This window comes from Macrotis lagotis, chromosome 8, assembly GCF_037893015.1.
Source record: "Macrotis lagotis isolate mMagLag1 chromosome 8, bilby.v1.9.chrom.fasta, whole genome shotgun sequence".
Taxonomy (NCBI): Eukaryota; Metazoa; Chordata; class Mammalia; order Peramelemorphia; family Peramelidae; genus Macrotis; species Macrotis lagotis.
Window position 1 is genome coordinate 183,961,347 of NC_133665.1, and position 23,383 is coordinate 183,984,729.

The 23,383-nt window shown below is 44.4% G+C and overlaps 1 protein-coding gene across 8 annotated transcripts in view; it reads left to right on the forward strand.

Annotated features, from left to right (window-relative positions):
- ARHGEF3 (Rho guanine nucleotide exchange factor 3) overlaps positions 1-23,383 on the forward strand; it is a 281,901-nt gene that overhangs the window by 245,680 nt on the left and 12,838 nt on the right. For all 8 annotated transcript variants that reach the window (XM_074199129.1, XM_074199130.1, XM_074199131.1 and 5 more), the window contains 4 exons: positions 11,462-11,632; positions 15,072-15,134; positions 16,587-16,683; positions 16,845-16,921. In XM_074199129.1, the coding sequence (XP_074055230.1) occupies positions 11,462-11,632; positions 15,072-15,134; positions 16,587-16,683; positions 16,845-16,921 (408 nt within the window). The remainder of the gene's footprint in view (positions 1-11,461; positions 11,633-15,071; positions 15,135-16,586; positions 16,684-16,844; positions 16,922-23,383) is intronic.

Sequence of the window (23,383 nt, forward strand, 5' to 3'; positions counted from 1 at the left end):
ATCCAGAGAAGTAAAGTCACTTCCCCAGGTTCCACAGAGGCAGAATTTGAACCTAAACCCACAGATTCCCTGACCATACTCTTCACATGAGTTATTTGCTTAGGGATGATACTGAAGAGATCCCTTCTTTGTTGTCCTGGCCTGTCTCAGGACCATTTCTTTGGCTCTTGGTTATAAGAACATCCTTACTCTGAAGCTCAAAAATGCCCCACATCTCCAAGGATGTGCATTTAGCTCTGGAACATTTTCCTTAGGCATAGAAATGCATCTAGAGAGAGCTTGATGTCTTTCATCAGGTCCATGATGGTTCACAGTACCAGTGGAGGAGGCTTTGGGCTGACAAGGTCATCTGGCCCAAACAGCCCAGGGCTGACTCCCATGTGTTCTGAGAGCGGCTGCCCCCCTCCTACAAAGGCAGCATTGACAGGAATGGGGGCTGGGAAGGCCTGGCACCCTCCCCCTGGCTCTGGATGCAGTAGGTCTGAACCCTGGAGCTGCCAGAGCCAGCCCAGATGCCTCTGTCCCCTCGGGCCCATAAATCCCTCCTTGGTAGACTCACCAGAGAAATCTGGCCTAACTGCAAAGAGACCTGCATTTGTTCCAGTGTGGATAGGAAAGAAAGTGAGTTGGGGTTTGGCTGGACGAGTTTCCCCAAGCCGTCACAGCTGTGCACAGCTGTTCTCCTTGGAGGCCCAGACTCCGGATTCTGCGGCTGCATCCGAAACCGAGATGACATCATTCTGGCCTTTCTTCTCGGTGTGTGTGTGTGTGTGTGTCTGAGACAAACCTGCCTGTCTGGGCCCCGGCTTCATCTCCGGGTCATGTTTTTCTCCCTCTTTATTAAACCCTTTTCATTTTATGATTTCACTGCCTCTCCATTCATCAGGATGTTGGAAATGAAATATTTCTATTTGGGATACCATCATCATGAGAGGCTGTGTGATCCCTTTGGAGTCAGAGCCCCGAGTATGAATCCTGATTCTGCCCCTTCCTGAGAAGCAGACACTAGGCATGAGTCCAGAGCAGCTAGGTGTCACAGTGGATAAAGTACTGGCCTAGGAGTCAGTGGGATCTGAGTTCAAATCCAGTCTCAGACATTTGATACTCACTTACTAGCCTTATGATCTTGGGCAAGTCACTTAACCCCATTGGCCCACAAAACCAAACAAAAATAATAACAACAGAAGAAATGAGTCTGGATGCCACCTCTCCTGTTGACTGACTGTGTGAGAGCATGGAGCTATCTGCCTCACTGGCAGAGTCTTCCTGAAGAGGATGAGGTTTGACCTGAGCCCTGAAGGAAGCCAGTGAGCCAGAGGAAGAGAGAAGACATTCCCCGTCAGTCAGGGCAGAAGAGAGCTGAGGAGTAGTGGGAAAGCAAGTGTGTGAGGTTTGTAAGGACAATCACGGGCTTACAGTGAGGGTGACGTGTAAGAAAAATGGAAAGGCAGACAGGGGCAGGTGGTGAATGGTTGGAAAGGGTCCACTCCCTTTTCTTTACAGATAAGGGGGATGTGATAACAGAGCAGGCCCTAAGAGGAAGGGAGTAGAGGAGCCAAGGGACCTTTTCCCTTCCTTTTCCCAGAATCTTTCCAAAAAGTAATGGGATTCGAACATCGAAATGTATTGCCTCAAATCAGCTACGCCCAAATGTATTACTCCTTTCCTTGAGAAGGGGGAGAGTTTTATCAGAATTCAAGAGCAGGCTCAGAATCTGCTTCAAAGCTTCCCCACGCCACATCAAGCTCTGTCCAAGGGGATTTTGCACAAGGCTTTATCCATATCAAACCGGTGCACTTCGTCTTGTCCTAAGCACCGTGAGAATTTTAAGGGGAGACAAAGACAACACGAACCCCACAACTAAGGGATTGTCTGTCTGGCTAAGGGTGCAAGATGTGGAACAGTGAGAGACCAGTATGAAAATGAAATGAATTGTCCTGTACCTTAAATGTCCGTTGACTTGGAGAACTAAATTGCAGCCCCTTGATTGTGAGGTGGGAAGTTCTGGGGGAAGTGGGGGGGAGGAGATGTGGGTCCCAGTCAGGGCTGGGGCCAGGTGACTTGGGAAAGTCATGGAGCATCTCTCAGCACATTTCAAATGAAGTTAGTTTCCTAAAATTCAGTTCTATTTAAGAAAAAGATTATTTGTTTTTCCCCAAACTAGACCAGTTCTAAAATAGGTCGTCCAAACACAAAACCAAACCAAAAGAACATTCGTTGTTTGTTCTTAACTTTCTTTTGTTTTCATGATCTCTAATTGACTCAAGTCTATGAAACCAAAAAAGGATGCTACAAAAACTGGAGAAGAATGTGGGTTCCCCCCCCCAAACTATGTCCTGGCCTCTCCTCTCTCTCTCTATTAGGAACCTCATTAGTATCCACCAGCTTAACCATTAAGTCATCTCAACGCAGATGCCACCCTGGGTCCCATTAAATGCCCAGTGGACATTTCACCTTGGATAACTTCAGACTTGACATATCCCAAACTGAAATTACTCTCTTTTCCCCCATATCCAACCCTTTTCTGAATGCCTCTATTTCCACCTAGGGCATTGACTTTGTATTTAGTTCTCTCCATACAGTTTAACCCCCTAGAGGGCAGGGACTGTTTCTTGGGGATCATCCCCAAAGTCCTGAGCTCTGCCTAGTACATCCTAGAGACTATAAAAAGACTTGCTTAGGGGCAGCTAGGTGGTGCAGTGGATAGAGCACCGGCCCTGGAGTCAGGAAGACCTGAGTTCTAATCCAGCCTCCAACACCTAATAATTACCTGTGTGACCTTGGGCAAGTCAGTTAACCCCACTGCCTTGCAAACTCCCCCCCACCAAAAAAATAAATAAAAAGACTTGCTTGATCGATTCTTCATCATCTTTTTCATCCCTGTCTATGAAGCCAAGGTATTTTCCATTTCCCTGAGAGAATAGGACATTGAACGATTAGGGGGAAAAGGTGATGATCTAAGGGAGAACTCTGTATCTGGGGCACTTAATAATGAATGCTTATTAAATCAGAGAACTGACTTGCAGCACAGAGACTATGTGATAGCAATATTAAGATGGGAAAGGGCCTACAGGGCACAAGTATAATAAGTGTCCATTTAAAATAAAGGAAATCGATAAGTATTTATTACCTTTACTAAGCCTTGGAGATACAAAGAAAGGTAACGGACCCAAGGAGATCATGGTCTCAGGAGGGAGGCAAAACACAAACTACCATGTACAAATGAGCAATGACTGGGATTAACGGATGGAAGGCACTAGATTTAAGGGAGATTGAGAAGGGCTCCTTGTAGATTGAGGGAGGCAGAGAAGGCCTGGCTTCTCTCCATGATACCCCAAGCTGAAGTCTGTCCTTCTCTGGACCCCATGTTCCTTCAGGCCTTAGAATTCTGGAGCTCTGTGGGCCTAGGAAGTGACCTCTCTACAGTGAGGTCAGTGGCTAATGCATCTTCTACCACATGCTACCAAAAAAATAGCTGTTAATATTGTTGCTGATGTTTCCTCCCCAGATTGAAGAGTATTTATTTTATTCAGTCTTTCTTCCAGATTGTAGGAAGTATCTAGTTTAGGGTCCCTGGACTTGGCATCAGAAAAACCTGAGTTCAAATCCTACCTCAGACACTGACTAGCTGTGTGTCCCTAGGCAAGTCATTTAATTGCTGTCTACCTCAGTTTTCTTATCAGTAAAAATGAGAGAGCTTAACTTGACCTCTGAAGTCCCTTTTGGCTTTAGTCTGTGATCTTAGGAGCCTGTGAAGTCTTTGTCTTTGCAGATGCTCCTTGCATGGTCCTTTCCAGGTCTTTGATTCTAATGAGTCATACATTAATCCTCCCCGGCTTGTCCTCTCACCATCTGTATTGATTAGTGTTTGTTTAGACCACTTCATAACACCATTTGGTGTTCATTTCTTGAGTATTCTGCTCTATACCAGACCCCATCCTAGCCACTGTGGGGAGAACATAAAGATGAACAATCACACAATTATGAGTCAGACTTGGATGGGACCTTGTGTACCCCCCAGTCTCTCTCCTTCAGTTGGCAGATGAGAAAACTGAGGTCCAGAGAGATCAGGATCCAAAGAGAGACATCTTGGGCTTTTGAGTTAGAGGAACCTTTAGCCATCACCCCTTTCTTAGGCTCAGAGAAGGGAAGGGACTTGTCCAAGGTGACAAGTATGAACTTGAACCCACGTGCTGTGTCACCAAATTCCAAATTAGTAGATCATTCAGTTTCTCAATATACATTCTCAATTGTATATATCACGGTGGGTCCTGTAAGATGTGGCAGCTCTAGGGAAATGATGGGTCTTTCCAACTTATGGGGTGTTGGGGGGGAGGGCAAAGTTCTAGGAATGGAGTAGGATTTCTGATGAGCCTTAAAACTTTGGACTGGCAGAGATAGAAAGAAGAGAAAAAAGGAAAATCAGAGGATGGGCTCATATATAGCTCTGTTTGGCTGGAGTATGAGAAAAAAATCCATAAAGTTATGTTGGAGTCTACCAGTCAATGAACTTGAAGGTCATGCTCAATCATTGGGACTTTACTAATAGGAATAATGTCGACAGGTTGAGGGAACCGAGCATGAAGATGGTTGTACGCCCGTAATGAATCCCTGCTCTTGGGGGCTAAGGCTAGTGAGGATCACTTTCCTTCCGGAGTTCTGACCTGTAGTATGTAGCAGCATCAATATGGTGAGCCTTCCCCTGGGGGTCAGAGAGCCAGTGGGCTGCCTCGAGAGTGGAGGGATTCTGTCCTGTAAAGAAAACTGAGCAAGTCAAAATGTCCCTGCCACACAATCAGCAATGAGATTAGGTCCATGAGTGATCACTTTATTTCTAACCTGGGCAAGATGGAAAAGCCCAGTTCCCCTGCCCCCATCCATCCACCAAAAAACTTGAACTGAAGTTTTTTTTATTTTTTTTTTTTAGGTTTTTGCTAGGCAAATGGGGTTAAGTGGCTTGGCCAAGGCCACACAGCTAGGCAATTATTAAGTGTCTGAGACCAGATTTGAACCCAGGTACTCCTGACTCCAGGGCCAGTGCTTTATCCACTACGCCACCTAGCCACCCCTTAACTGAAGTTTTTTTAAGCAGGTGATGTGGTCAAATCTGCCCTCAGACACTTTCTAGCTATGTGATCCTAGAATAGTCACTTTACTCTATTTGCCTTAGTTTCCTCATCTGAAAAAATGAGCTGGAGAAGGAAATGACAAACCATTCCAAATCCAAAGTCTAATGTGACTGCAAATGATGCTAAACATCACTTGCCCCCTCAGTTGGCTATTGTGTTTTGGGTGACATTTTCCTTTTGGCCCTACATGAGTCAAATTACCCCCACACCATTATTTTTCCCCGGTGAGCTACATAAGATAGTAGAATTATGAGCCCCTCCAAAGCAGAAAGTTAATTACAGTGTTGTATCTCGATGTCTGACTGATGGTTGAAGCCTTTAGAAGATCATCTAGTGCAGACTTGAGTCCGAGCTAGAACCACCATGATTCCTCGTTTCTCTCGGAATCTAGGAGTAACCTGGTTTAGGTTAATCTTTTTTTTTTTTTTGATCCATCTGGAAAGGGTCAGAGTAAGAAAAGTAAGAAAATAACCTACACATGAAGAGTTTCTCAAGGACAAATTTCTATAAATGGAATATCCCATACAAAGTGGCTGCTAAACTCCACAGATGGGAATCAAGATAAAAATTCACCAAATTCATAGTACAGTCTGCTATGCTCCAGACTCTATGCTAGGTCCTCAAAAAGTTTGCCATCTATTTGGGGAACCCAGCATGACCTCAGATTAGCAAATTAGTATATGCAGAATAATAAACTATCATGATAAGAAGGAAAGTAGATTAAAATCAAAACTCTGCCTAACAGGATTTGGCATCTGAGCTTTATCTTGAAGGGGGGAAGGAGGGTCTTGTAGACTGCTGAGCCTAGACACAAACTGAAGATGGACCAACTTAGCTCATTTGGTTGGAATGGAGAACGCACGGAAGGGAGGTATGGGGAGAAAATTGAAAGAATAGATGGGGGGTCAATTAGAAAAAACCTTTAATGAAGAGACAAGGATTTTGCATTTTATTTTAGAGCAGGATTTCTTAACTTGGGAGTCCACAGACTTCTTGGAGTAATCCACAAATGTAGAAGGGTAGGAATTACATCTTTTTCCCTAATCTCTAACTGAAATTTAGCATTTCCTTCAATTACTTAAAAACTTTATTCCAAGACAGAATCTGTGGTATTTACTAAACTACCAAAAGGGAGGGTCTCTGATTCCCAGAAGGTTAAGAACTCTTGTCTGAGACAAGAAGGAGCTAGAAGTGGTTTCCTTTTTTTGTTGTTGTTTTTTGCAAGGCAATGGGTTTAAGTGACTTGCCCAAAGTCACACAGCTAGGTAATCATTAAGTGTCTGAGGTCAGATTTGAACCCAGGTCCTCCTGACTCCAGGGCCCGTGCTCTATCCCCTTCACCACCTAACTATCCCCTACAGGTGGTTTCTGAGAGAGTAAGGGGACATCACAAACTCAGAACCAGAAGGAACCTCGGTGGCCACCTGTTCCAGAAAACCAGGTTCAAATCCTGCACGGGACTTTGGGCAAATCATTTAATGTCTTTGATAAGAGCAGAACAAGTCAATTGGGTTTGTTAGTGCTGTCATTTTTGTAGGCTGTACTTTTGTGTCTTTCTAAAAATTCTCATGAGGCAGGAAATCTGGGGTAACAAAATCTGAAGAAAGCGAAGGGTGTGGACTTGAATGTCTCTTCCAGCTCTGGTTCTGTGGTCTCGTGGTCCCTACATTTACAGATATGAAGACACAAGAAGGGAAAGTCACACAGTTAGTAGAAGAGCCAAGATTCATTCTACCATGCCTAACTGCTTGCCCATTAGAAATATGCCTCCTAGGGGTGGCTAGGTGGCGTAGTGGATAAAGCACCGGCCTTGGAGTCAGGAGTACCTGGGTTCAAATCTGGTCTCAGACACTTAATAATGACCTAGCTGTGTGGCCTTGGGCAAGCCACTTAACCCCATTGCCTTGCAAAAAAAAAAAACTAAAAAAAAAAAAAGAAAAAGAAATATGCCTCTTCCTTAGAGGGGCCCAAGAGGGATTCAGCCCAGGAAAATCATGGCTAATAACAGTTTAATAATTCCATTTCATGTTCTTTGTCAAATTTCTAGTTCTGTTCCCCCCCCCTATTTTCCACTTTCCCCATTTGACTGACATCTCATCCCTCACCTGTCATCTCATCCATTTACCTGGCATATGTTTGCGCATCCTTGGTTACGCCATCTGCACCATCCGTATAGATTGCAGCCATGTTGTTTTAGCTGTTGGCACTTAAGACACTGGGTTATTTTTACTCTCTGCCTCATTTGCCAGGCCAGTCCCATGATGGATTTGAAATGTTTTCTCATCCCAAAGATCACCCATGGTACCACACATTCGTGAGTTTCTCTCAATGCTATTGGATCCCCTTCTCAGCTAAGGCTGAAAGTGGGGTCCCCCACTCCCCAGAGCAGACTATCCATCAGCAGGAAACATTTTTCCCAAGGAGAGAATTGCCAACCTCTTCCCTGCTTTCTTACATGGTCACAATCTTGATCAACCGAAAAGATTTACAAAAGGTCTACCTGAGGCTTGAGTGTATAAGGATTGAGGGTCCCAGTGAAGCTGATGGATTGGAGTAAGATTGGGCCCTCTAGTAACCCCTATATTTCAGTAGAGGCAAGCTCAGAAGACTCAGTCTCAAAAAAGAAAAGAAAAGAAAAAACCCCACTTGTTTAGAGGGTGAGAATTGAGAAGAACAGGCTCTTAATTTTAGCAAGTGAAAGTGTTATTTAAAATATGCTTTTTAGCTCTTTTCTTTCCCCCACCTCCACCAAAGGCCCCCTCACTGTCCTAAAAACTGAAACCGTAGAGTTGCCTTGTGACTCAGTGTACTTCCTGTTATGTCTCTCATGCATGGGATAAGATGCTTCCCACCAGGTAGATGTCACGTTTATAGAGTCACTCCTTGGGCATGGCCTTTCTCTTTTCTCACGGCTCTGTCTTGTCCCCAGGGCCACCAGGAGCCTCAGTGAGGCATGGTCAGTGAGAGGCTTGCTTTGCCAGGAACAGATCGTTGGGCCAAAGCAGTCTTGGATTGGCTAAGGATGCTTAAGATGTTAGACCCATAAGCTGTTGGGGCTAGAAGGGGACTCAGTCATCATCCAGTCCACCCTTGCCATTATACATTTAAGCAAACCAAGACCGAGAGGTGTAGATAGCCTCCTTGTAGGTCGGCATTTACTCCTCGGGTTGGTTCCTGTTTTAAGGAGGTCACTGTGGCACCATTATGGAATTCCCAGAATCTCAGAATTGTTTTTGGTGTCGGAGATGACCTGACTGATCCTCTAGTCCAACTCGAGCTGTTGAACGGAAGTCCCTTTTACCGCATACCCAACCAGGGATGTCCTCATATATTTGTTGGTAGTGAGAGAGCAATGGTCTGGGAGTCAGGAAGATCTGAGTTCAAATCCCATCTCAAATGCCTTTGTAATTGGACAAATCATTCCACCTTTCTAGGCCCCTTTCTTCATCTGCAAATGAGACAGGTACACTCAGAGATCTCTAAGGTACCATCCAAGGTATATAGCTAAAATCTAAAAATCCATTAGTCAATGGTCCATAAGCATTTATTAAATACCTAAGTGCCAGACAGACAAAGAAAGGGGAAAAGCAGTCCCTGCCTTTGCAGAGCTCCCAGTCTGTTGGAGGAGATGCCAAGCAAGGCATTGGAGAAGTCTTCCTGACCTCAAGCCTTGATTTCCCTCCCTACCAACGGCTGGTCTGGGGACTTCCTTCTGGGACTGAGCCCCCTCCACAGTCTTTCAGTGTCTTGGACGTGGCTCTCATGTCCTAGATCCACCTCGCCTTCTCCAACCAAGTCTTCTCTAATCTAGTCCACCTATGGCATGAGACCAGGACCCTTCATCAACTTAATGACCCTCCTCTGACTTCTCTCCTGTCAATGCCTATGCCAATGGGTCTTGCCTAGAACCAGGGACAGTATTCATGAGATGAGATGACCAGGCAGGGAGGACAGTGGGTCCGTCTGCCTTGGTCTTGTCTGGATGTTGTCTACAATCTTCTAAACCTTTTGTTCTGTTGTGGCCTCCTAAGACCCTGAGCAGATGAGTAACAGAAGGGGAAAATGCTCTCTTTGGGAATTCCTGGTCTTTCAAGTATAGTCTTCAAATAGAAACAAAAAAAATGTGACCTTGGAGTTGCTGCTTGTACCCTTATTTGAAGCCCCTCCAGCCTACCTGTTGTGGCTAAACTGGCACCCTTGGAGTTCCCTATGAAGGACATTTCCATTCACCATCTCCAGGCTTTCACCTGGAATGTTTTTCCTCTCCACCACCAAGTTACCTTTGAGGGTCAGCCTCCAATAGGGATCTGTTCTTCTTTCCTTCTCCTTCCTAAAATAATGGTGTAGATGCTTAATCCATTTACATAAACCCTCAAAGACATAGATTGTTTATCATTTCATCAGTGTCTCTAACACTGCAATCATATCCTTAATAATGATTACTGAATTAGTAGCCCAGGGATTGACAGTTCTGATAGCAAAGACATTGGAATCTCTATGGGGATGATGGGCTTTGCCCCGACCCCTCTGGAGCTGCATTCATCCAAACATCTCATCAATGCTAATGCCACCTCTACAGTAGGCTTTTTATCATTTGATGGTCCTAAGACTTCTGGGAAGCTCAAAGGAGCCTTTTATCAACAAAGTTCATTTTTAATGGCCTTGACTCTTTAGGGAGAAGTCTTGGTCCATCAGCTCTCCTCAACCCCTGATATGGCCCAGGATAGTGCCTTGAATTCCAGATGTAGGTTATGGCACCATGATTCAGTCTGTGCCAGTGGGTATATAACACAACATGGGTGGCCACAATGGCACAGGAACCAGTTGTCTGAGGTACCTGATACATGGTAGGCACTTGTTCCTGGTCAGATGGCTGAGACTGGAAGTGTAGCTTCTGTTCACTGAGGAAGTGTGAAACTTCAGGTGGTTGCCTCCTATTGTCTTCCCAACGAAAGATAAAGGAGTTTCTATCCAGGCATACCTTTTTGTTAGACTCTGCTTTTGGTTGTTTGTTTGGGGTTTTTTTTTTTTTTTTTTTAGGGTTTTGCAAGGCAAATGAGGTTAAGTGGCTTTCCCAAGGCCTCATAGCTAGGTAATTATTAAGTGTCTGAGGCCAGATTTGAACTCAGGTACTCCTGACTCCAGGGCTAGTGCTCTATCCACTGTGCCACCTAGCCACCCCATCAGTTTTTCTTTTTTAATAAATTTTTTTGTTAAAAGTATTTTTTTTAGTATAGAGCAATTTTTCTTAAAAAATCCACCTGTGTGAAGTACAAACTATAAACATCATCCTACCCCATTTTACAGATGAGCATGGCCAAATGACTTGCCCATAACCTTATGAGGGAGGATCCCAGAGTCAGGACTCCAAGCCCTCCTATCTTCTCCAAAAAAAACCCACCTCCCTTGTAGCAAATATCTATAGTTAAACATAAGTTCCCCACATTGGCCACAAATTTGTGTCTCAGTCTGTATATTTAACCCCACCACCTTATCAAACTAAAGGTGTCATCTATACAACCATGTCCAAAGGAAAAAAATAGGCATCAGAAATCACAAGTGATTCTATAAACAGCAGAGAGATGTGATGGAAAGATGGTGGTTTGGAATCCTGGCTCTCCTACCTCCTACCTATCTATATGGCTGTGGATCAGTCCCTTAGCCTTGCCAAGCCTCAGTTTCCTCATCTGTGAAGCGAGGCATTGATGAAGTTTTGTAGGCCTTCAAGCCTGATGTTCAGGAGCTCCATGCTCTCTCCAGCCCCCTCTCCAATACCCTGCTAGCTTTAGACTTCAAAGGAAGGCAAATTAGATTTGACCCCAGAAGAGCTGAGTGTTTGTGGGTCTGAGGCTCCATCTCCATCCCATTCCCAAATAGCTACAGACTGTTCCACCCTTCTATATTGTAGACTCTGTGCCTTAGCGTTGGTATTTGCAACGATACATTGGCTGAATTAATATCATTGGTTTTAAGAAAAAGAAACCAAAGGGGCGGCTAGGTGGTGCAGTGGATAAAGCACCAGCCCTGGAGTCAGGAGTACCTGAGTTAAAATGTGGTCTCAGACACTTAATAATTACCTAGCTGTGTGGCCTTGGGCAAGCCACTTATAACCCCATTGCCTTGCAAAAACCTTTAAAAAAAAAAGAAAGAAAGAAACCAAGAATTTCTCAGATGACTTGAGGTCCATAATGTGTGTCTCCTGCTCAGCCAGGGTCCCAAGTGTGTGATGGGGTTTATCTCCCCACCATATCGCTGGGCCCATCAGGGGCCCCTCAGGTCTTGGGACTGATCACAGTAACGTTTTTGCATTTTTGTTTCACTCATCGTTTTAGCGTTCGATCAGCTTCCGCAGCGACAGTCGCCCTGACATCCTCACCCCGAGACCCTGGTCCAGAAATGCAGCACCTGCGAGCACCAAGAGAAGGGACAGCAAGCTATGGAGCGAGACCTTTGATGTCTGTGTCAACCAGATGCTTACCTCAAAGGAGATCAAACGCCAAGAGGTAGGATCTTAGGCCCCACTGATCAGTGGCATCAGTCAAGTGGAATTGATCACTGCCCCAAGCCATCCTGGCCTTATCCCAAAGCCCTTTCCCTAATTCTTCATCCTGAAAGTCTGAACTTTCCCACACAAATAGAGAAGTGAGCTACTGGCTCTTTGCATTGTTTATTTAAAAACAAAGAGATCTCTAACTGGAATCTTTAAATGAAGAGTTTCCAAAGTACATTAAAAATTTTATTTTTAGAAATTTATTAGTTAGCACATGCATGTCACAAAGTGAAGAAACAGCAGCTTGGCAGGGTATGGGAAAGAAGAAGGGAGGGATTGGGTCCCCTCCCCACCCCCACCCCCCATACTAGTTGTTATGTATGATCTTGGGCAAAATACTTCCCATTCGGGGCAGCTAGGTGGCATAGTGGATAGAGCACCGGCCCTGGAGTCAGGAGTACCTGAGTTCAAATCCGGCCTCAGACACTTAATAATTACCTAGCCGTGTGGCCTTAGGCAAGCCACTTAACCCCATTGCCTTGCAAAAACTAAAAAAAAAATACTTCATATTCCTGGGCCTTATTTCCTTCATCTGTAAAATAAAAAGACAGGACCTTCTGGGCAGCTAGGTGGCTCAGTGAATAGAGCACCAGCCCTGGAGTCAGGAGGACCTGAGTTCAAATCCGGCCTTAGACACTTCATAATTACCTAGCTGTGTGACCTTGGGCAAGCCACTTAATCCCATTGCCTTGCAAAAAACAAAAAATAAAAAAAAGACAGGACCCTGAAGAAGACCCTTCCTGCTCCAAAGCTGTGACTGCCTGGTCTCTATGATACCATCCCTCTTTCATTCTCTGCTATAATCATAAGCATAATCATCTAAATTTATAGAACACTTTAAGGATTACACAAAGTTTTACATACATCATCTCACTTGGATTTCCCTGTAACCCTGCTCTTATTATTCCAGTTTTATTGATGATGAAATGGGGCAAACAGAGGTGAAGTGACTTGCCCAGAGTCACACAGCTAGTGAGTATCTGGAGCCTGTGAGCAGTGAAGCAGGCCTCCACCTCGGCAGACAGGTCATGGACTCTAGGGTCACAAGGAAACATTGACATTTGAAGAGCCAGTCAAATTGTGGACCACTTTTTTTTGGAGGTCTCTTCTTTTGAGTTGCAGTAAGGGAAGCATTGGTGAAGTGATCATGTTATTTTAAAAAGGCATGATTAAAAGTCAAGGGGAACCCTAACAAGGCAGAGGTATGCAGGTAAAAGATGTCAAAAACCTTAGGAAGAGATTGGATTTTCACATCTGCTGTTAATCGATGGCACGCTTGTTTCCCCTGTTGTTTTGCTCCCCCATCATCTCGATTGTGATTTTCAGATCCCTCGCTGGGTGGGCTAGTGGGCAGAATTCTGGACTTGTAATCGGAAGACTCAAATTCACAGCTTGCCTCATACACTTATCAGATGGGAGACCCTGAGCAGCTCACTTGGCTTCTCTGTGACTCAGTTTCCTCTTCCATAAAATGAGGGGGTTAGATTCTACCTCCTAGACAAATGATTCTGTGAGGATCAGGCTCTATTGGCCGACCACAGTGAACTAAAGCACAGTTTTCTAAGAAGAAACTCAGCCTTGGAGTAGGTGGTGGGGTAGTATGGCCCAGAGTTAAGACAGCAGGAGTTCAGATCCCCTTTAGGTGCTTACTTACTATATGAATGACCTTGCACAAGACTGGGTCTTGACTGGGCCTCAGTTTCCTCATCTGTAAGATAGCACCACCTACCAAACAGAGTCATCAGGAGGACCATATTTTGTAAACCTTAAAATGCCTTGAAAATGGGATGTTGATGCTCATGATCCTCAGAGAGATTAGCTTTTGGGCTGGTATGAATGCATCAATAAATATTAAATAACCCCACAGATAACTAAGTGGACTCTTGACCAAAGTGCATCTCCTTCCTTTTTTTTTTTTTTTTGGTTTTGTTTTTGTTTTTGCAAGGTAACTGGGTTGTGACTTGCCCAAGGTCACACAGTAAGTATCAAAGTATCTGGGGTCATAGTTGAAGTCCTGATTCTAGGACTGGTGCTCTATCGACTGTGCCATCTCACTGACCCTCCCTTCTTTTTTGGAAGGGAAGAGGCAGGATCTGTAATTTCTTTTGCTTAGGAACTCCCAGTATGTAAACTCTCTCCATGTGCACAGGTGGGTGCCTCTCATGTCATCCCTAGTCTTAGATGATTTCCTGAGGGCAGTACATTCCTGAAAAAAAGCTAGTGTGAGATCCTAGATGATAGTCACCAGAATGTGAAGCCTGCGTCTGCTGCTAAGACTTCATATTATCTCAGAGTTGGGGTTTTGGGGTCCAGATCTATGAGAAGCACCTGCTGTTTCCCAGGCCCTGTGAAAAATGGTTTATAAATATTATTCCATTTGAAAACCTTGAGTGAAGGGAGTTTGGCCATACAGGGGATCAGGAGAGAGGCAGAGAAGCCCCCCTCCAGTGGATTGTAACCATCCTTCCTATTGGACTCTGAATGAAAACAGTAAAGAGGAAAAACTATTACCATGCTCTTGTTTTCTTTTTACTCACTATTGCCCAAGCTTGTTTGGGGGATAAGTGTTTTTATGGCCTTAGAGTGGTAAGTAACTCTGGGGATCATCTGGTTTCACCCCCATAAGGGGAAAGAAAGGAAGTGGGTACCCCAGGAATGACAGCGGCTCAGTGGACCCTTGTTTCTGTCACTGCCCTCACTCAAATTCCAGAGTGAAGAGTTTGGATGGGCATCCTAGAGTCGGCCAAATCGGCCACTTTGGAATCAACCTCAACCATGGTAAATGTGCCTCTTGGTTTATTTACAAAGGCCTGGGAGCCGGCCTCACAACCATGGCAATGCTGACTAAATACAGTGGGTGGATGAGAAATGGTCACCTAGTCATAGGTGGTTAGCACTAAAAGGGGCCTCAGAGATTGCTAGCCCATTTCAGATGACAAAGTCTGCCGTCTTACACAAGTGAGCAGGCATTTATTCAGTCCTATTTTAGGCCTTATGAATTGGGAAAATATAGAAAGGCAAAGAGGCATCCCTGTCCACACAGACGTGACAGGCTGATGGGGGAACCACGTGGAAGCAACTGTATACAAACAAGATTGATTTGCAGATAATCAGCAGTGGGAAGGCACCAGTCTTAAGGGGACTGGGGAAGGTTTCCTGTGTTGAGGTGGGATTTTAGCTGAAATTTGAAGGAGGGGGAGAAGTCAGGAGGCAGAGATGAGGAGGGAGAGGTTGCAGGCCTGGGGGGACAGCTAGGGAAGATGCCCAGAGTCAGGCATTGGACTGGAAGCAGTCTGCTGCAGAACCTGGGTGCCTGACCCCCTTCCCTCTAGTTGGATTTAGCAAGAGATGAAATGAAAGTACCATCAAACTCCTTTTTTTTTTCCTTTCAGGCAATATTCGAACTTTCCCAAGGAGAAGAAGACTTGATAGAGGACTTGAAGTTAGCAAAAAAGGTACTTTCGAAAAATTGAAATCTCTTGGTGGTTTTTCGCGTGGGCTGCTGAGTCAGCTCAAAGAGCACATTATAACTAGGACTGTCCCCTAGAGTAGAGAGAGCCCTTCTGGCTCATGCTAAGACCTTGTGGGAACAACTAAAAAGAAGAAAGAAAAGCTCTGCTAGACCCACATGAGACCTGGCCATTGTCAAGAACATTGCCAAGTCTCCAACAGGGTCTAGAGGAAATTTGGTTTAATTTCACAACTGTATGTTGGACCTGTCATGTAGCCCAATACTGGATAGGCCACAGTAACTGACACAGTAACTGGAGGGACAGGGGAGGTCTGGATGAATGGATAGTAGAAAATAAGATGAACAGTGGATGAGTATATGAATGGAGAGGTAAACAAATGGATAGTGGATAGAAAGAAGGGTGGGTAGAAAATGACTGGATAGATAATGGATATATAGTGGATAAATAGATGATAGTGGATGAGTATATGAATGGATAGATAAACAAATGGATAGTGGATGGAACAATGAGTAGAGAATGCGTGGATAGATGATAGAGCATGGATGAATAGATGGATGGATAATGAATAAATAGATGGCAAATATATAAATGGACGAACAGATGTTTGGTTAGATGAGCAGTAAATAGAAGGGTAACCTATATATGGATGATAGGGAATGATGAATAGATAAAGAGATGGATGTATGGATGATAATGGAAGAGGTTATAGATAAATATATGATGAAATTACAGTTGGATCCAAGGGAGTTGGACTAGGGGGACCTCTGGTTCTACATAGTTGGTCCCTTATTAAGGGACTTCATCCCTGGACCACTGTGGTAGCCTTCTCTTAACTGAGGATCCTTCCACCCAATCTCTTACTTATTCATCCCACAAGTTGGATCATTGGGCTAATCTTGCCCAAGCACCCCTTTAGTTGCCATTTCCCATCCTCTCCATCAATAACTCCCCATGACCTGCAGAATAAAGCTCCATCTTCCTGTCTTAGCATCAGTGCCCTCCACCATCAGGTGCCTCTCATAGGACATTAGAAAGGCCTGCCCATAGAGGTTACTTCTCAAAATATCCCATCTGTAACATACTGTCCTTGGAAGCTCTCCAGCAGGTCCAGCATCTCCTAGATCCACTTTAGGGACAGGGTACCTTTATCTCTCTAGCTACCCCCTCTTCTTTCCAGCCTTCCCCACCTAAAAGGGAAATTCTCCCTCTTCTGTTCCTTGACACAGTGATCATATGTCTGATACACCTGAGTGTGATGTTGCTTCCAACATGACCTTCATCTGCCCTTTAAATCTTTTATTGTTGTCTAACTTTTCACTTGTCTTTGGAATGTTTCATTAGCTGAGTATAGTTTGATCTAAAAAAAAGTTTAATGTGACTTTTTTAATAAATATGTTTCCCTGGATTTTAATTGTGTCTTTCTTTCCCTCACAGGCCTATCATGATCCCATGCTCAAACTCTCCATAATGACGGAGCAAGAATTAAACCAGATTTTTGGAACACTGGACTCTCTAATCCCTCTCCACGAAGGTGAGCTTTAGTTCCCTGGATGAGTCTGGACACGTAGACCTAATTAAGTAGTGTTAGAATCAGTCCAACCTTGTTTCTGTAATAACGTGAGTGGCCAAGACCTTCCTTCCACCTGCATCCATTTGGGATATGTAACATATTTTCTCTTTTCTCAACCCTAGATCTTCTTAGTCAGCTTCGAGAAGTCAGGAAGACAGACGGATCTACCGAGCACGTCGGCCCAATTCTGGTGGGATGGGTAAGAAGCTTCATTTGAGTTGGGTTCAAGAGGATTTTAATCTTCCAAGTAGAATTTTTTTTTTACCTATCTCATTTCTTTTCCTACCATAAGCCTAATTAGTATCAGATCAGTGAAAAGAAATTGTTTTCAGGTAAAAAGATAATATTTATCTAAGTTTATCTTTATTCTTATGCTGCCTATTTGCAAGTCTAGGCTTTAATATAATAGACTGAATTTAAGTTTCCTCAACATTTATTCAGATCTGTGAACTCATCAATGTGGGTATTTCTTCTACTACTGCAGGTCATCCCCGTCCCTGCTCTCTTCTCTTCCAGGTTCATCATAAGATTCCCCACACAGCATCTACTAACTGGGTGGGGAGAAGTAGGGGGTCTTCCCTCAGATGTTCTGCCATTTTATTGTTGCCAGTGGTTACCTACTGACTTTCCTTCAGTTAGCAGGGGCTCTTTCTATGTGACCAGCCCATCTCCTTATAATCCTAAAGGAGAAAAAGCACTTTGCAAGCCCCAAAGTGGTCCATAAATACTAGCTAATATTAGCTCGCCACTATTTATCCAATCATTCATTTCCTTAAGGATGCCCCACACACTTAGCCTCGTGTAGTGTAGCAGTCTTCATTGGAAACATGTGGCAGGAACCATGTGATCTATGCCTTCCGTGACTTCACCACCCTTCAGGGCTTGTGTGGTTTCATTTTCTTGGAGAGTGATGCTCCTTGAAAGATCAAATTTATTCTGTAATTCAAAATCACTGCATTTGGGGACTTTTCTATGGAAATCTCTACAGAACTCTGGTTTAGTATGAAGGGAACTGTCAAGCCCCCCAGTCATTGTAGAGGCACATCCAAGGCCAAGTACCATGGCAACATGGAGCTACTTGGTCATCTTAAAGCATGTTCAGGGTCAAGCTAATAATTTCTGACTCTGCTCTTCCTGAGTTAATGTTAATTAACACTAAGAGACTATAAAGTTCCAAAGAGTTAATGTAGGATGGTAGATCTCCCAGAGTCTTGGCAGGGCACCCACAGAGCCACAGGTAGTCACAGAATCCTGGATTTAAGCCTTGAAAGACCCTTAGAATCTAGTCTAGTCCTTCATTTTACAGATGACGAAACCAAGTCTCAGGAAGATTGAGTTGTCCCAGGTCACCCAGTTGGAGCTGAAAGCTAGGTGATGGATGCAGTGGACAGAGTCATGCTTACCAGCTGGTTAACCCTGGACAAATCACATAAATGCTTTCTGCATATGAATAGCACCTCTTTGGGGGGGTTGTGAGAATAATATGAGCTGAAGCTCTTTGTAAATGCTAGTCATCATTTATTGTGATGATGATTATTATTACCAATGGCAGATCACCAACAGAAAGGTACAGGAAAAGAGGTGAGACTCAGAAAGGGGGTGGGTCAGTTAGGTAACAGGCTAAGGACCTCTCTGGTGCACCCTCATAATGCCAAGAGACCTGAAGGAGGCCTGTGGCATGTGAGAGAATTAGGGAAAGATATCCTTTATCAAAAGAGGGAGCTGGATTCAATGGCCTCTTGAGTCCCTCCCAGCTCCCAATTGTTGATTCTGTGACAGAGTGAAGAGTCCCACAGAATTGTGGACAGGCATGGAGTGGTTAGGATCTGTATTGTGGAAGGGCATTGCCCACATGGAAGAGATCCCAGAGCCACTGATGTATGAAAGAGAGAAGATTCTCTCCCAGGGGAAGGGGGCACCATCTGTTTCCTTCTCCCAAGTTTTTTATCTCTAATTCTCAAGATAGTCTGCAGAGATGGCTATGTTCTGGGGCAAGATAATTTCACAAGTCCAGCCTTGCCCTGCAAAGTGTACCCAACTTCAGACTTTATGGAAGGGGACAGGACCATGACCCTACATTCTGCTATCTAGACCCTAACTCAGTTAGCATGGCCAAGACGCTGCAAGGGATAGTTGAGATGTGATGCAGATTGGTGTTTAAAGGGTTATTTCACTGCTGCCAATAGGATGACCTGAATTGAGTTTGGAATCTTGGGAAGAGTGCTTTGGGAATTCACCTAGTATAGTTCTCCAGAAAACTCCTTGGGGTCTTTCATCAAGGCAGACCATTTAGTGTCAGGCCTGGGACGTCTCCAGGAAAGCCGGAGGCTCAGTAATATTCCGAGATGAATAATTCAGAAAGCAGTTCTTAATATTTCAGGAAAACTCGATTCATCTTATATTTTTGGCTTTTATTTTAATGTGAGCAGTCCTCTGTACTCAAACTTCTTCCTTTCATTAAAAAAAAAAAATCCTCCAAAGAAGATCTAGCCTTTTGGAGAAAGGCCAGAACTCCAGGGAATAGAGAGAGGGTCCTGCCAGAAGTGTCTTGGTCCAGGGCCACCCAAGACTCCCCAAGATGACTTGATGTATCTCTTTCTCCTCTAGCCCTCAGACTCAAAATAATCAGGACGATAAGAAGCTGCTTTTGATAAAACACAAATGCCCTGGAAACTGTCTGGTTTCTGTTGACTGTCAGCTGTGGATTTGTAATTTATTCCAAATCAAAAATAGAGGCTCTGCCATAATAGAAACATTTTTTTTTTTAAATCAAATCCAACCCTCTTTCTGAGGAACAAGAAGGAGTTGCTCGTGTCTCAAATCCCCAGTAGGATTCAGACTCAGGGCAGGGGCAAGTTAGGCACAAGTCAGCACACTACCATGTACAGACTAGTGCCTGGCAGCCTTGCCAGCCAGGCACATCCCTTTTCTACGGGATGGCTTCTCACATCCCAAAAGATGATCCTTGTATTCTAGGGCCCAATCTTCCCTCTGAATCAAATCAAATGTCATCTCCACAGCTCTGCCTCTGAGGGCCCAATGGTTCAGCCTTTAATCAAATTCAGTTCTATTCAACGTATGAAGCATCTCTTAATTGTTCATCTTGCTGCTTCTGCCACACAATGCTCCATTTCCCACCTCCATGCTTTTGTCCTATGCCAGGATCCCCCCTCCTCCTCCCTTCTGTCTCTAGGATCCCCTGGTTTCCTTTGGGACTTACCACCTCTTTCATAAGGTCACCCCAAGGTGACCCAGCATCTCCCCTGTATACATTTTGCATCTCTCTGTAGAGGATGTATAAGTTCACTACTGCAAGAAGACTTTGGGGACTCTGTCTGGGTCTCACTTGTCGCCTCAGGGACAAGGGCTGTTTCCTTTTATGTCTGATCTTTGAATCCCCAGGACCTAACATTTAAATTAGGACTTTTTGTTTGTTGAGGGACCGATGGATCCTTGGATTGTTTGAAGAGACCATCCTTGGCACAGAAGATACAGGGACAAAACTGATGGGGTCCCTTGCCCTCAGAAAGCTTCTTTTCATTGAGAAGACCCAACAATATACATAAAATAAATGAGAGGCAGCATGGTAGTGTAGATAAAGACCTGCCTTGGAAATTCAGGATTTGAATTCCAGCCCTGACCTCCGAGGTCACTTGACCTCTCAGTGATCTGAGCAACTCCCTAAGCCTCCAAAATAAGATAAAATGCCAATATGCATTAGAAGTGGGACTTTCCCCACCTGGGAGTTCCCCAAAGCCACAAAATCCCAGGTCTGGTCCCTTTCCCTTATAGTAACCAAAAGATAAGTTTATGGGGGGGCTTGGGACTGTTGAATCCCAGCACTTTCCCTGCAAACACATTGAAGGGAAGTACCACTTGGCTGCTATCTGGCCCTTCCAGACATCAAACAGGAACTTCTACCATTGGGAGAAGCCTAAGATGAACCAATTGGCTGCCTCTTAGCAGACCCTCGTGAGAAACGGTCCTTTTCCATCTCGGCTGACAAGTTGTACTGACGGGCTCACGTGAGCGAGAACCGTAAACAGAGGGGCACATCTGGGGAGGCCTGGCCTTCCTAACAGCAAAAGAAACAGCTCAGGGAGATGCTGAATGAGGACACTTTTCAAAGCCCATTCAGCCCTTGATAGATGGATTTATTTCTTCTCCCTCCCTCCTAAAAAAAAGAAAAAAAAAAGAGAGACAAAAAGTGATTTTTTCCCCTCCCTTAAACAAGTGACCCTCCGAGGTGGCCAGTGCTGGCTGGACCTTTTGACCTCCAATAGCGCAGTGACTTAACCCTGAAGACCTTAAGGACCCAATGACTGTGGGAGGCTTTCCCCAGAGCGGCCTCACAGTCCTCCGTGTTGGACAGCACCTCACTGACAGTTAGCAGCACCCTAGAGAAGCAACTCTCCAAGTCATCTGAGTCTGCCCCTACCATGTTAAAAGTCCCAAAATGATTTATTAGTTCTTGAGGACAAGCTCTCGGGTAATTTAATTTGTAATGAAATTTTAACACCTGAAGAAGAGACATGGATGCAAAAAATAGGATTATTCTGTCTCTGCACAAGGTTAGTGGGATAAGGTAATTTCTGTCAGAAAGAAAGCCAGGGCCCATTTCCCAAATCTTCCGCTTTGTCTCTTCCTCGCTCCAGGTGATGATTTCTTTTTATTTGCACAGTGTTCATATTTTACTTTAAAAGATAACTATTTTTTCTCCCTCCTATCTCCCTTCCCTGCCCATCCCCCAAAAAGGAAGAAAGAAAAATTCTCATAATAATTATTCAGAGTCAAAAAAAGTAATTCTAGACTACATTGAAGAAAAGACATATGAACCCATCCTCTCTGTTAGAAGATGGACAGCCGGCCCTGGAGTCAGGAGGACCTGAGTTCAAATGTGACCTCAGACACTTAATATTACCTAGCTGTGTGGCCTTGGGCAAGTCTCTTAACCCCGTTTGACTCACAAAAACAAAAACAAAAACAGATGAACAGCCTTAGTTGCATGTGATCCTACATGAAGAACTGGAAAGAATCTTGGAAAATGTCCAGTGCAGCTAGTTTACTCAAGAGTAAACTGAGGTCCACCTTTGGCTGAGTCACCAGTAGGGGAAGTAAAGCCAAGTCTGGGGCCGTGGTCTGAGGCCACCTCCTTTCTAAAAAGAAAGGGTTGGATTAAATGACCTCTAAGGATCCCTCCATTTATATTGAAGCCCTGGGACTGTCCCCAGGGTCCACCCTCTAAAATTATTGCCTCGGAATTTGACCAGTACAAACAGGATGTTAGCCTGGGGTCCATGAACTTATTTCATATTCTCCCTTGTGCTGTAATTGAATTCCTTTGTAATTCTCTCTATTTTCTATTCTGCATTTCAAAACATTATTCATGTGTCATCCACTACACAAAGAAAGATGAAGAATCCATGGTTTGGGGGGAAGAGGGGGAGACCTTTGGTAAATAGAGTCTCTCTTCCAAAGACCAAGACTGAGTGGATCAGGATTTCATTGATTGGTGTGGATTCATACCCACACTCCCACTCATAAACACAAAAACACTGCCCACACGGACACACACTCACAAACACACCCACAAACACATACACCCCTCCACATACATATATACCATATACAGTCACACATAAACACATGCTTACAAACCGCACACTCAAACACACACACATACACTCACATACATACACACACACACACACACACACCATACTCACATGGACACTCACAGACACACACTTGCACATACACACACACTCACAAATACATATTCACACACATCACCACACACACACATATTCACAAATATAAACTGATACACCACATACACACACACACACACACACCAAGATTTGGGCGTGTTTTCCTCTCTTTGCATGTTCATTCCACCAGAGCTCCCTGGAGCCCCTTGTACGTCCAGGGTGAGTCCTGACCCTGCGCTGGTGGTTGCCCCAATGGGCAGACTGCCGAGAGCCCCACAAAGGGCTGTAGCCAGCTCAGCCTCTCCAGTTCGAGGGCCCAGGATTTAAGCAGACCTGCCAAGTGTGAAAACAGGATTAGAGGCAGACTTGGTTGCCATGGCAGCCTGGCGGGGATAATGGAGATTAATGGTACAATTGGGCAGTCACCAGTGATGGGGAAGGGGGGTCCCTAGTTAGTTTACATCCCTCAGTTGCTGCTGATTGGTTTCTGTATAATGAAAACACTGAGCATTTCCAGGTCTTTGATAAAAGAGGAAGTGGGAACTAAATTACAAGGCCCTGAGGCCCATTTTAATTAACCTTGATCTAAATTATAAGTAAGCAAACAACAGTTGGGTGATTTTCTTTTTCTTTTCTTTTTAAACAAGCACCAATTTGATCCCAGCTTTTGGGGGATCAGTGCCTGAGCAAAGTTTCAACCTCCTTGGTAGCTCTGGGCGGGCTGCGGTGGGTCCCTCAACACAAGATGTTGAGAATTTCACTTATTTCCTCAACAGGGTCAACTGGGGCTTCCTTTTTCCGCCGCAAATGGATGTAGTTATTCACGTATCAGACGTTTATTGTCTGTGCTGGAGGGTTGGGGATGAGACGACAAAAACAAAATATCAGGTTTAAACAATGACCACATTGAATATTTTCTATGTTTTACTTGTGGAAAATGTGATCCTCTA